This window comes from Filicampus tigris, chromosome 14, assembly GCF_054856515.1.
Source record: "Filicampus tigris isolate MCC_2025a chromosome 14, RoL_Ftig_1.0, whole genome shotgun sequence".
Lineage (NCBI taxonomy): Eukaryota > Metazoa > Chordata > Actinopteri > Syngnathiformes > Syngnathidae > Filicampus > Filicampus tigris.
This window is the reverse complement of record NC_141230.1, coordinates 15,703,224-15,716,422: the sequence shown is the minus strand read 5'-3', so window position 1 is coordinate 15,716,422 and position 13,199 is coordinate 15,703,224. Positions and strand designations below refer to the sequence as shown.

The 13,199-nt window shown below is 40.7% G+C and overlaps 1 protein-coding gene across 4 annotated transcripts in view; it reads left to right on the top strand.

The window, feature by feature from the left end:
- epha3 (eph receptor A3) overlaps window positions 1–13,124 on the top strand; it is an 83,770-nt gene extending 70,646 nt beyond the window's left edge. For 2 of the 4 annotated variants that reach the window (XM_086050990.1, XM_086050989.1), the window contains exons 14-17: window positions 1,167–1,316; window positions 1,448–1,641; window positions 5,769–5,924; window positions 10,163–13,124. In XM_086050990.1, the coding sequence (XP_085907116.1) occupies window positions 1,167–1,316; window positions 1,448–1,641; window positions 5,769–5,924; window positions 10,163–10,268 (606 nt within the window). In that variant the 3' untranslated portion in view covers window positions 10,269–13,124. Of the gene's footprint in view, window positions 1–1,166; window positions 1,317–1,447; window positions 1,642–5,768; window positions 5,925–8,423; window positions 8,546–10,162 lie in introns of all 4 variants that reach the window. The other 2 variants (XM_086050993.1, XM_086050992.1) reach the window with 2 other exon arrangements.
- Window positions 13,125–13,199: the final 75 nt, after the last annotated feature.

The following is a 13,199-nucleotide window of genomic DNA, read 5'->3' as shown; positions in this document are numbered from 1 at the left end:
TGCTTGACATGGGAATTTTATCTTACCTGATTTATTAGGCAAAATATGCAGTAGTACAGATTGTCTTGTTGTTTTTGTATGATTTAGCATGCATTTGAACAAGGGAAACAAATTGTCACATATGCGTAGTTATGATGTCTGTGTTCCAAGTCTGTTTGCGTTGCACTTCTGTCCGCACTTCAGTCACACATCAAATATTATAATACACACGTGTGCGCAATTTTCTTTTTTTTTTCTCTGTCATATACATCTCACTGTTTTTCCTCGGAGCTGTGAGAGTGTGTGTTGTTGTAGAGGAGTGTGTATGACTGCACACCACCATGCATGAACAGAATAGTCTTGGCCGATGACTTGTTAGTTTTGGCTGCCATCGGCCTCCCTCCCTCAGCTCCATGTCCCTCATTTGTCCTGTCTCTTGGCTAAAATGACAAATGAAGCAGACGCTACAATGAGAAATGTTGCAGGAAATTTTGGATTACATTTGAAAGATATGTTATTTTTGGAAAATATTTCATTTATGTTTGTAATGAATACATGCCCGGGTGGGAAACCCAATCAATCTGTAATGGGCTTTTAAAGTTGAACACATGTGACTCAGCAGCTTCTTGGGGCCCGCAGTGGTTTTACCTATAGCGTATGTCTATATGGACCATGGTGTGAATTGGCTTGACAAATCACTTAACAGATCAATCAGTGATGGCTCGGGATTCCTTAGTTTCCCAATCTTTGTTAATCATCTTATCAAGACATTTGAACACCTCTATGAGTTCATGTTTTTGCGAGGAATTTGGGAAAGGGCCTTTTGTCTTAACTGTGCTGTGCACTCAAAGCAAGGTCTATAAGTGGGCGGTTAAATGAGTCTCATGCGGAAGAGTTTCACTGGCCTGTACAGAGCCGCAGTGCCTTCAATCACATTTTGGATGGGCCAACTTTCTTGAATTTGCAGTTCCTGTAGGCTACTCCAAGGCCAAGCACAACATTTTGTATGATCGTGGTAGAGCCAATCCATCCAGACACAATTCAACTGTAACGTCCTCAAGAACTTCATTGTAATAGTTTCCCATTTTAAGTTGAGTGTACTTTGATATTTCAGAGGTTTTGGCTAAAACTCAATCGACAAACCTCTGTCTGTCTGATTTATCTTTCCCTTACTACTGGTCTCACAGGGAGGTAAGATCCCTATCCGGTGGACAGCTCCAGAGGCAATTGCTTACAGGAAGTTTACGTCATCAAGCGATGCTTGGAGTTATGGCATCGTGCTCTGGGAAGTAATGTCGTATGGGGAACGGCCTTACTGGGAGATGTCCAATCAAGACGTGAGTACACAAACGGCCTATTGCAGGGTTCTTTGTAAGGCCGAGGCACAACAAGACTCAATTGCCAGCAAACATCTACTGCGGTAATGTCAAGCTTTAATCAATACTTTCATTTTCCTTCCTATATCAAGGTAATAAAGGCTGTAGATGAGGGTTACCGCCTCCCCCCACCCATGGACTGCCCTGCTACACTTTATCAGCTGATGCTAGACTGCTGGCAGAAAGAAAGGAACAACCGGCCCAAGTTTGAACAGATAGTCAGCATCTTGGACAAACTCATACGCAACCCCGGTAGTCTGAAAATTACAGCCAACACCACATCAAGGTAAGGATATACTCAGGATCTAACAACTTCATGTGTTTTTGATTGTATGACCATTTCCATAATGGTACATCCATAAACTTTTTAGAGGCACCATTATTCAAACCATCCCTCCCAAAAAACATAATTCTTTATAAACTGCATGTCTCAAACTAAATGTAACCTTTCGTGATATACCCTAAATATTTTTTCCTCATGAGTGATTTCACAGCCCTAGGAGATGAAGGACTGATTTAGTTGATGATAAGCATTTCAGTACTGTCTCTGGAAAGGTGAAAGGTAGTAACTTTGGGCGGGGGGCATTACTATATCTCAGAGTCAGCTTTCTTTGCTCTATTTACTTGATATTATCCCGTACTCTATTGTGGTAGTGTTGCTTACACTGTTTTTCCACCATTCTGTCCTAAAGAGCCATGATGGAGGAGGGTAGTACTTGCACAATTGTCAGTTTAGGCAGGAAGCAGGACAGGCAAAAGGGTCTGCAGCAGCCGCATGTGGTATTATGGAGACGTCAAAGCTCATAACAGTGACTAATGATTTCTTAAGAAAGTGAAAATAGGTCCCTTGGAGTTTGCATGTAATTTTCCTGATTGGCTTTTAACACTGGGTGAGCACCGGCTGGCCGACATAGTCTCGCGTGCTGATTTATGGGAAGTTTGTGTGTGTGTGCGTGTGCGCGTGGTGGCAGTTGCGCAGTGGGAGCAGCTGCACTCAACTCTGCACACCTCGTTTGTCACAGAGCTGTCCTAGCTGGGTAATGGTGCACCCCCTCTTCCCCACACCCAGACAAGAGCCTGGGACCAGAGTATAGCATCTGGAGGGTTCAGGGGTGGGACCCAGTCAGAGTTGACTGTCTCTGCATGGAGAGGTTCTGGGGTCAGTGGGTCAAGGTTGGCTGTCAGAGACTAATTATAGGCCAACAACAGTCCAAACAGGGCTGGAGGGCACTGTCTATCATATGCCGGCTGTACAGTGGTACCAAAGCAGAGATTCCAGAATGGCATCATTGAATAATGCATGTGTGTGCTCTACAAATTATGTTAATTTGCCAAACAAACTACTTTGTCAATCAGTGTTTGCCTTCAAGACTCTGTACTGCTACACATGTATTTGGAATTTAAAATCAGATTAAATTTGTTTCATTGTTTCCATTGATGTTTCAGGCATTATGGATGAAACTAATAAAAATGATAAAGACAATCTGAGTAAATACTAATGCTTGCAATATCCCAAACGTTGATAGATCTTTTAGTACAGAAAAGTCCATATAATCAATTAGATAGCAATTGATTGCGCCTTATGAAAAGCACCATACCGTCGCTGTCCCATGAAAAACACTTCAGTCCAATTTTGCACTAAAGAATACTTTCCCATTAATGCAATGTCTGTAATGCGGAAACAACAGTTATTTGAAAATAAAAACATTGAAAAGAATGGACATAATTGTTTTTCACAGGACAGCGACAATATGCAACATTTTGCTCATTGTTAAGTGGCGCAATGAAGATGTGAATGTAACTTATCACAGTAGAGCTAAAACTATAACATTTGCATGATTCGCTTTGTGATAGTGAAACGCTTTAATATTGTTAACTGATGTCAAACAAATATGACAAAAAGGTAATCGATTGGCAATGTGGACTTGTCTCTGTTATAATGGAATTTTGACAACATGCATTCAAAATAAGGTAAACGTGCTGATGTTGTCATCTGCACAACCATTCCACTTAGCAATAAATACAATTTAGAGTGCAATTCAAAGGCCCATCATTAAATAAATCAATATAGTTTAAGTAAAAATATCATCCACATCCATTAAAAATTATGGCACATATAATTCATCACATATTTAGAGTGACAATCTTGCATGCAAGAGCGAGATAAAATCATAACGTCACACCTGAAGTATTTCAGGTTAATAGCTTCCCTCAGACCACCTGAGTGGTACTGATTAACGCTACAGCACATCCATCATATCCAACAGAGGCAGATCAGAAATTCAATTTAAAGGGCCAACTCTGGCTCTTTGTATCAGCCTCTCCTCTCTGAGAGACTCCATGGGAATTGTCCCAGTCGCACAGCCAGAGATGAATTGCTCTCCCGCTGTCTTGCTCTCATGTGTCTGCACAAGTTCTTCTCCTTGCCTCCCCTCCTCCCTTAAGATCACTAAAAACAAGAGTTACACAGCTATGGTTATCTGGAGGTCAAAAGAATGACAAACAGTGTGGACGGGGCGGAAATAAAAAAAAAAAAAAAAAAAGAGGGGCATCATGTTTATTGTTTGACAACGGCACATTTACGTCTGTCTTGTGTTTTCTTTACTCTGATGGTGTTAAGGTCGGAAAGGGGTTTTCAAATTCCCTTTGCTGTCTTGCTCAGATCTCCTTGTTTCTTTACTGGTGATCCTGTCTTGGGTTTCTGTGCGATGCTGCTGAAAATGCAACAACAGAGCAAACAAAGAGAATGATAAGGCAAGGAAAACAAGGTCGTTTGCAGTTTACATCTCAGAGGAAAGTCAAGGAGAAAGCAGATGATAAAGGGGAAAAGAGATCAGAGGAGAGCAAATGAAACAGAGCAAATACACAGAGATGATCAATACGGCTTTAAAACAAACATTTCAGGGTAGAAGTTTTAATCATTTGATATTTTTAGATGTGTTTTAAATATCATCTGGCCTTAAAGTGACCATGTCTTACTTACAAATATATACTTTTTTTTCACAAATCAGTCTTGTTTAGTCGCTCCTGTGGGCCAGTCGCTATTTTGACATGCCTCTGATCTGGCAGGAAAAGATTCTGTCAATGTGCCACCCACTCACAGCCTGAAACACATTTCCCTCTTTTCACTTCTCCATTTGAGATGTTATTTTCCTTGTCCTCTAAGTTTATCATCCTTTTTTGTGATGCAAATGCAACTCTTAATTAAATTGCTCATTTTCTATCGTTGGCTCGATCCTTTTTGTTATATTTTTACCTTCAGATTGTGTTCAAATTTCATAGTTCAAGTTTTTTTATTTTAAGATTGCACCGAATAACACATGCCCTTTCATTCTTCTTGCATGATATTTCTCTCCTTTCTGCCGTGCTGCACCACAGCTCTCACCGGTGTTCTCACCTTGCCAATAATTCCATTCCATCCGCTTCACCGGATAAAAAGCAAGGCTTTTCAAAAAATTCAAGCATAGCAGTTTTCCCAAAAATATTAGATATTGCGCAAAGGTACTTTCGACAGTTTCCTAACACTAGCCAAAGCTCTGGAGACAGCAGACTCTTCTCAATGTTTGCTATTCTCACTGCGTTCTTTTCCTTTTTATCTTAAAAAATAAATAAATTGAAGTGCTTGTTGAGTTTTGTTAGATAAGAGCCAAGTATCGAACATCAATTTTGTGTATAAACACGCCTGAGAAGGGAGACGTTCTAAAAAACATTTGGAAGCTGCACTCCTGAGTAAAGCAAAATAAAAGTTTGGATTGACAAAAGCATAAAGAGTTCCCCTGACTTGAGGCATTATCATACTCGTGTGCCATTTAGTCAGTGCCATTTAACACATTTGCCACTAAGGAAATGTGCTTTTTTAGATAGTTATCGGGTGAGGCTAAATAGCCAAGTGCTTAACTGATTTTCACAAGATTTTGTGAAACAGGTTGTGCCTTGCCATTGTAACTACCCACGTGGTATCAGTTTAGCACCGGATCCAGAAATCGACAACACACAAAATATGACAACATATAACACATAGCATTCCTCAGTAAATATCGCATGAGGTAGGCCTTTATGACCATGGAAAATTTGATGCTGATCCAAGAAAAGATTTTTGCTTTGGCGGGGGTCTGTGCCCTACTTAGTGCCATTTTATTTAGGATCATTATTAATAGTAAGAGCACCAATGTGTGCTTGGAGGTCTGCCAATTTGGTCGGTGAAAGCGGAAAGCTTCGTTTAAGCTCTAGCATTGGCCCTTTGCTGCACTTCACCTCACTTTTCCCCATAAAGTCCCCGTCCTTCTCTCTGAACTTTGCCTGGGATAAACCTGGTATAAAAAAAGCACATCTGCTCTACTTATTTATTTGTGCACATAAAGTTCCTCAAGTGTATTTTCCTGTGTGCTTTTTTGCTTCCACTCTCCGTCATAGGCCGGCCAACTTGTTGCTGGATAGAAGTAGTTCAGAGGTTCCCTCAGTGGGGACGATGGGTGACTGGATGGATGGAATGAGGACCTTGCCTTGCAATGAGGCCTTCTCTGGGGTCAGCTACAGCTCTTGCGATACCCTGGCCAAGACTTCCACAGAGTAAGACACAAACACACTAGGCTACTCTGCCTATTCATGTCAACAGTCTTTATAAGGGCCCAAATTGCGAGGCAAGCGTTACTGGGAATTTATACAGCCCTTTGATAAAGAACTCACAATCCTTCTCTCTTGTTCATCAGAAGCCAAAAAAGCTATGGAGCCATTACTAAAGGTCTCACAGTAACTCATCATGACAGGCGTTTCGCCATGCTCTCGTCTCGTCTCTAGTATGACTATGAAGGTAGAAGGTGAGGGCGTGAAAAGAAGTGATAAATAGAGAAACAGAAATCGAGATAGGGAGGGAGATAGAGTCATAGGGAATTGTGAGGAAAAAAGAGAAACTGTTCATGGATGGAATGAGAGGGTAAATTTGACAGGGGAAAAGAAAAGCAAGGGGAGCCTTTGCAAGAGAAATGCAGACATGGTTGTCAGATTGGTGTGCAAGAATGAGACATTCTCTATAATGTGGATGATGAAAACAATGCAAATCAAACATCAAGCAATAGTGACCAAAAGTTATGTAGAAACCAAACAAGAGCAGATGTTTTAGTAGTGTACCACTGGGAGTGTATTACTGAATCCATCGTCCCCTCCTATGGTCAAGTATTGTCCCAATGGCCAACAGGTTCATTAAAAAAATAAATAAATGAATTGAAAGGCACAGTTTGGTTAAAAGGCTGATAGATTTCCCAAAAAAAAACAATATATTCTGTGCATGTATCATCCTGATATGTGTCATGCCGTTTCTATCAATTGCTAAGTTTAATCAATGAAAAGTTATCTCCAGTCAACAACGCGCAAAAGAGCTTACTCTGCAGACGCGCGGATGACAAGACACAACACACAAGACTAATCTTGTACGAAAGAAATCCCATTGCCCTACACTTTTTCCCCCTGTGACTAGATGCTAAATCATTTCAGTATTAATCCTCTGAAAGATGAGGCTATAGCAACCAAGGCCAACACCGCTGCAGCGGCAAGACTAGCAGCCTTGACTGGGACTATGCATTGCTCTATATAGATTACTCTATTGATTCGTACAGACTTAATCTAGTCCTTGATAGTCAGCACAAGCGTCGGCAGTGCTCTGACCTCCTACGAACAGTAATCGTACTTGGCTGCAACGTGCTGACTCATCTGTTGTTGTAATTTAAGTCCAGGTCGGGGGATTGGTGGTTCCATTGGTTCTATTTTATTAGATTTTTTGGACACAAAATTCATAACAAATCTTAAAAAGGTAAAATATCGTTTTTTTTAAAGTGTTAAGTTTAGTGTAAAACAACAGCTCTCTCTCTAACACTGGCAGTCGCCTCAGAGAAAATTGGTGCACGCAGACCATGCAGACATTTTACTTGGTTTGGTGTCTTGCTTAAGGGTACACCTCGATCAATATTTCCTTATTTTTGTCTGGCGTGGAAAGTGAAAAAGAAATTTTAGCCTACGGTCACCTCCACATCAAAACCGGTACTTTGGAAAATAGGTTCATTTTTTGGGGGGGGCCATCATTGATGTTTTGACCGCTTTTAAAATTATTTGAACTGTATTGGAAATTGTTGACAGTCTGCATCACATTTCTGATTTCTTCAATTCCATGCATGTGGACAGACATCTTCTTGGACAATGAAGTGGGAAAAATACCTGAGTACATGTGGAGATAGTCTTATCTCAAAGTTTGCCACACATGCTTTGCGCTATTTTGCAAATCTGGAAAAGCCTTCAAACCCTCCAAGGACATATGAAGTGATCATAGCTCTTATCCAGCCTCCACTTTAGATCATGTCCTGAAATTTGCTCAAGGAAGGTCTTCTCTCTCTTTTATATAAAAACTGGCCCTCATGTAGTGAAAGGTGCAATCAATAGGCAGCAGTCCACAGAGTACACACTGTGCTGTTGTCACATTTAATTATTCTAAATACAAATGCCCTGCAGAGGTATTATACTGGGGTCATGGGAATGTCTGCGCAAACATTGAAGAAAGGAACATTTGACAGCTATTTTTTTAGAGATACCTATCTCTGGCTGTGGTGTAATCCAACCCCTCAGGTTTATACATACAGTATAGAAAATCATCGTATTGTTTTGGCAACGCTGCCTGTTTTTGAGCTCATTCCTTTTGGCCATACTGATGAGAAAATAACAAACAGGCCTGGTTAATTAAGATGAGGTGGGGGAAAAGGTAACACGTGGCTCATGAGATCATTCAAGAGGTTTTAGATTTAAAGAAAAAAATGACAACACAAACATGAACTCACAGGGCAACAGATGAGCTTTACTGGTAGGGTTTGCCGTTTTATAGTATTCGGAATACTTTGTTTGAATTCCTTGTGTGACTTTACCTTTTCTGTGAAATGATATTATTGCAGTTTGACAATGTTGAACCTTTTGGTTTTGTGTGTACATACAAATGTGACATATTGTAATACCAAAATACCAACCAGGACATGACAAATAGTGATGGGATTCCATTTTTTAACATTGCTGGGCATGGCTGTGTCTCAGTAGAGTGATTCTGACAGAGGTCCACGTCACACCAGCAACTTGCCCAGAATGGGAGCCGTCCATGGGGATCACCACTCTCTAACACGCAGTTCCTCTCCTTTCGATTCCTCGGACACTGGATGGTGGGTGGTGCAGCACAGCCAAGGCCCTCCTCGGGAGCGGAACGTGATCTGTCGAACGTCTGATTGGCCTTCACGTCTGGGTTTTAAGGGGATAGTTAGTGATAACTTGATGGCTATGTTTCCACCCCACAATACATAAGTATACATGCATGCTATGTTTCCATTAAAAAAACATGTATGTCCTCACCATCCGACCACGAGACATTTCCCTTTACTTTTAGCATGCCAGCTGATGTGCATATTTGCCGAACTGTCTGACTGATATGCATACCTAGGTCACAAATGGCTATATTTGCCGTTGGCGTACACATGCAAATGTCCATGTAAAATTGTAAAGCAGTGCTTGTATGCAATTATGAAGTTTGTGTGGGGAACATGGACGGGTGATTTGTTCAAGTTGGAAAAAATATCTTCTGCCATAATTTAAAGTCTGCTTAAAATGATTACTGACACATACCAGAGACAATATCTGTTTAGTAACAGTCATTTCATAAGGGTTTGGACATACATGTTTTTGTTGGACAGTGCCAATTTAGATATTTTTAAGTGAGCATTCCAAGCAACTGTTGGAGAGCAACTGACTCTGAATACCGAAAAATTTACGTATTTTAATTGTATAAGGTTGTTATCTAAAATAAATAGCATTCCTCTAGTGTGGATGGAAACCAAGCTATCATCTCCTTTTTTCAAACTAATGCTGCTTGTTCCTGCAACTCCTTTATTTATATTGTTTGTTTGTTTGTTTTTACTGCAAACCTGACTCATCCCATTACATGTAACGTGTCCTTTTGTGTTCAAGCACGGATTGAGGCAATGTCTTTCTTAAAGTCTGCTGCTTTGCAAAACCAATGCCCTGCTTCTATAACGAACTATTTCTCATTACACTTAACCAAAAAAAGACCAAACATAGGTTCTTGTAATGCCATCACTTGGACTGTGACTTATCTGCTTCTACTAATATTGCCTTTACATGTACTCACCGGATTAGTGAGTTCTTGAATGAGTTTCCAAATACACAGACTTTATTGTCTTTCAGTTGCTGATCCATACCTACGGTTGAAGTGAAGCGGTAGCTCCTAATGAGCAATCTTTCTTCCTAAATGAATAGTCTTTGTTGAATTGCATGTTTAATTAGAATTCATGTACCAGTTGTGCTCCTTTCCCCATATCCCTACCTGCCTGTTAGATCCAATCCAATTCGATTCGGTGCAGGAAACCAGACCATTGCATGTGATTGTTTCTTCCACTGACAGGTCATAACTGCAACTGTCAGTGTATCGCCACAGGCCTATATTGTTGATTATTAGCGATGGAGAGTAGAGGCATATCCTCATTCAGAGCAGTGGCAGCTCACTGGCCTTCTGGGAAATGCAGTCCGGTGTGAATGGCAGCTGCATGGGAAAGTGAAGGGAGCCGTGCTGGGAGCATGTCATTAAATGTCACAAGGATGTCACATCCTTCATCACTAATGCACACTTTCTATCTCTTTTTCGCCCAATCCTTCCCTCTGTCATGTCCCTCTCTGTCACTGTGTCTGGTAAATGACCTCCCCCTTCCATCCTTCTTTTCTCTCTCTTCCCTGTTTCTTTTCTTTGTACTGCATTTCCTTCTCTCTAGGGATTTGAAAAAGGTTGGAGTGACAATTGCAGGACCTCAGAAGAAGATCGTGAGCAGCCTCAAAGCCCTAGAATCTCACACCAAGAACGGTCCAGTACCTGTTTAAAAGATGAGGCCAACAGAGGAAAACCGCCACGTTGGTGCGTGAGCAGATTGTTGGAGCTAATTGCTTGCTATTATTACACACTGTGTATACATAGTGATGATGGCAGATGACTGATAGAGAATTCAAGAAATATGGGCTTTTGTTAGACACATAAAGCCTTGGCAGAGAAATGGGAAGAGCCCAGAATAGCAAACCAGTTAACTGGCTGACTTGAACTGAACCCTCCGTTGTTCCATGCTCAAGTTGAGATGCCTTACAGACACAAAAAGAGCGGCGCAGGGTTGGGTTTTAAAGATGCATAAGAGAACTAACACAGCCGAACAGAACTGGTCAGGGATAGAGACGAGTTGGGCGGACTGGGATGCAAGAGCGAACAAAGGCCACAGCTGTAGCTCTTGGTACCAGTCAGGGCGGACGGCGTTTCCCTCCATGTACTGCCAGCCTGGGGTGCTCAGTGGCTCCTCCCACTCAACCTGGTCGGCAACCTGCGCATAGCACGACAATGGTGTGGCCGAACTGCCCCGTGTGACACTTCATGGAAGACAGCAGCAGCAGCTGATCCAGTGTGGACCCTTCCTGGACTGATGAAGTCTTGAGATTATTTTACAACTACCTACACATTAACTCAATCTGTTCTGATGTTTAGCATTCTTTATAGATGTCACATAAAAGCAATAATGATGATAATCAGATATGAGCTTGCATCGTTTGAAAGCCATGGCCATGCCACACTCACAGTGGATTGAACAGTGAGCTTTGAAGGTACAGGAGCAATAACACACTTCACGCTTTATATGACAAATGTAAGTTAAATGTGATCCAAGCAGATATTGTAACGTTATAGTGCTGTTCCCGCAACCCGGCAACCTTTTGTGTGAATTCTCAGGATGCACACATTATTTGATCTATATTTTCTCTAACAAGCGGAAACAGATGAAGTGAACAGAGCGAACCGGAGCAGGGAATTGAGAGTGCACGGTAAGAGAGACGAGAGGGAGAAATTGTTAAGTTGGAAATGAGACGTAAAAGATGAAGCTGTGTTTTTCCAAACCTCTCCTTCAGATAATCTTATTGTGCAACAGAGGTTTTGAACTCCAGGTGTAATTATGCTTGAGTTTGTTTTCCTGGGAAAGAAAAGTTTCATTCAGCAGCTCATATTCTTTAGTGACTAAAGCTGGGCATACAAGGAAACCGTGACCATTTTTTTAACCCAATTCTGAGTCAGCCTTACTTACGAATATGGCGCAATTTCAAGTCTGGTAGGCCTCATCGCACGATGACCTGATCAATTGTGAGGTGTCAGAAATTTGCTATGTCCTGACGGTTTTCTTAGACAGGCCAAACTATTACTATTAGATTTCACAAAAAGTAGATGAACAGTGTGTACAAACCATCTCATAAAAAACAAATGACAATGGAAACATCATTATTGTTAGCTTTGTTTTTAGCATTAGCGCTTACGCTGAAGGAAAGACGACTCTTTCTCAGTTTAATTTGACAGTCTGCAACACTTTAAAATGCACTCTTCTGAAACCTACAGGACTTACGTGGAATAACAATGACCCAAAAATGCACAAGTTGAGGCCTTTCGGCACAGGCATTGTGCTCATACAGCGCAAGTTGAAAACGAATGCCAACAAGAAATTGAACAGAGTATGCCCAGCTTATGAGAATAACTGTCTCCTATCCTCAGTCTGAGAACATGTTTAACAGAAGCCAAGAGACTTTGTGTTTTCTCTTTTCTTGAATGAGCTGCTGATGGGGATCATGCAAAACGTTGAGTGCCTCATGTGGTTGGGTTGGATCATGTTGGGATCACCATGCAAACACTCCTGTTTGGGTTGAACTGAATAGGGTTTAGCACCACCACCATATACAAGTGTGACGTTTTCTTAAAACTGCTAAGATGAGATCCAAATACATATGTCCAGAAAGGGATTCCCTGAATGCACCTTTACATTTGAATGCTCCACAGTATAGAAGTACATCTGCATGGATTCTGGTCAGTGGCCAGTATGACCAGTATTATGAACTGCTACTACTCTATACTTTTGGATGAGAAACATTCAACTACAAGGGTGCACTCTAAATGCACTTCGTACGCAATGTGTGAGCACTTTCCTTGAGGAATTTTATTGGCTTGGCAGGAGATTAAATTTAACCAATGGACGGAGAAGACGTTGGTGCTTTTGGGAAAACCCAGCTCTGTTCATGGTATCGGTATAGCCAGTGTTCTACCTGTGGATGCTGCTGTTGCTGCTATTTGATCTGATTAGCATGTACATAATGTAAACCATCATAACGATATAGCAACTAGCCCGACAGATCCTGCAATATGTACATGCCATCCTTCTTTGTACAAATTTTTGTATGTATAAAAGATTACAAATTGTGCAACAATTTTAATTAAAAAAAGACAAAAAGCATCTGTATTATACTTTATCCTGTTTTGAATTATATTTGTCAGCCTGTTTTTATTTTCTACAATAAAAACGCATTGTGATTACATAATTATTTATTTGTTAACATTACACAGCACAGTGTTTTTTGTTGTTTTTTGTTTTTTGTTTTGTTTTGTTCTTTGAAGCTTATAGTAAATTATGTGTCAGTGTTACCTGTGTTTTGTTTTTAGACTTATTTTATCAACCTGGGACATCTGAGAGAGCAATACTGTTATGCACCCCATATCCAGAACCCTTTTTTTCTGTCTCAAGACTGACCCGTGTGTTTGTGTGAGAGTTTACGTGTTCAAACGTAGATGGCCTTGTCAACTAATGTAAAAGGATTTGTAGTGGAAACATTTATATTTTTATAATAAATATTCTCAAAATATTTTCCAAAAAAGTAATGATGATAGATCTGGTTCTGTGTTTTGTTTTCCCACACAAAGATAGCGAAACCATATATAGAAAACATCAGTGTTGACAAAAT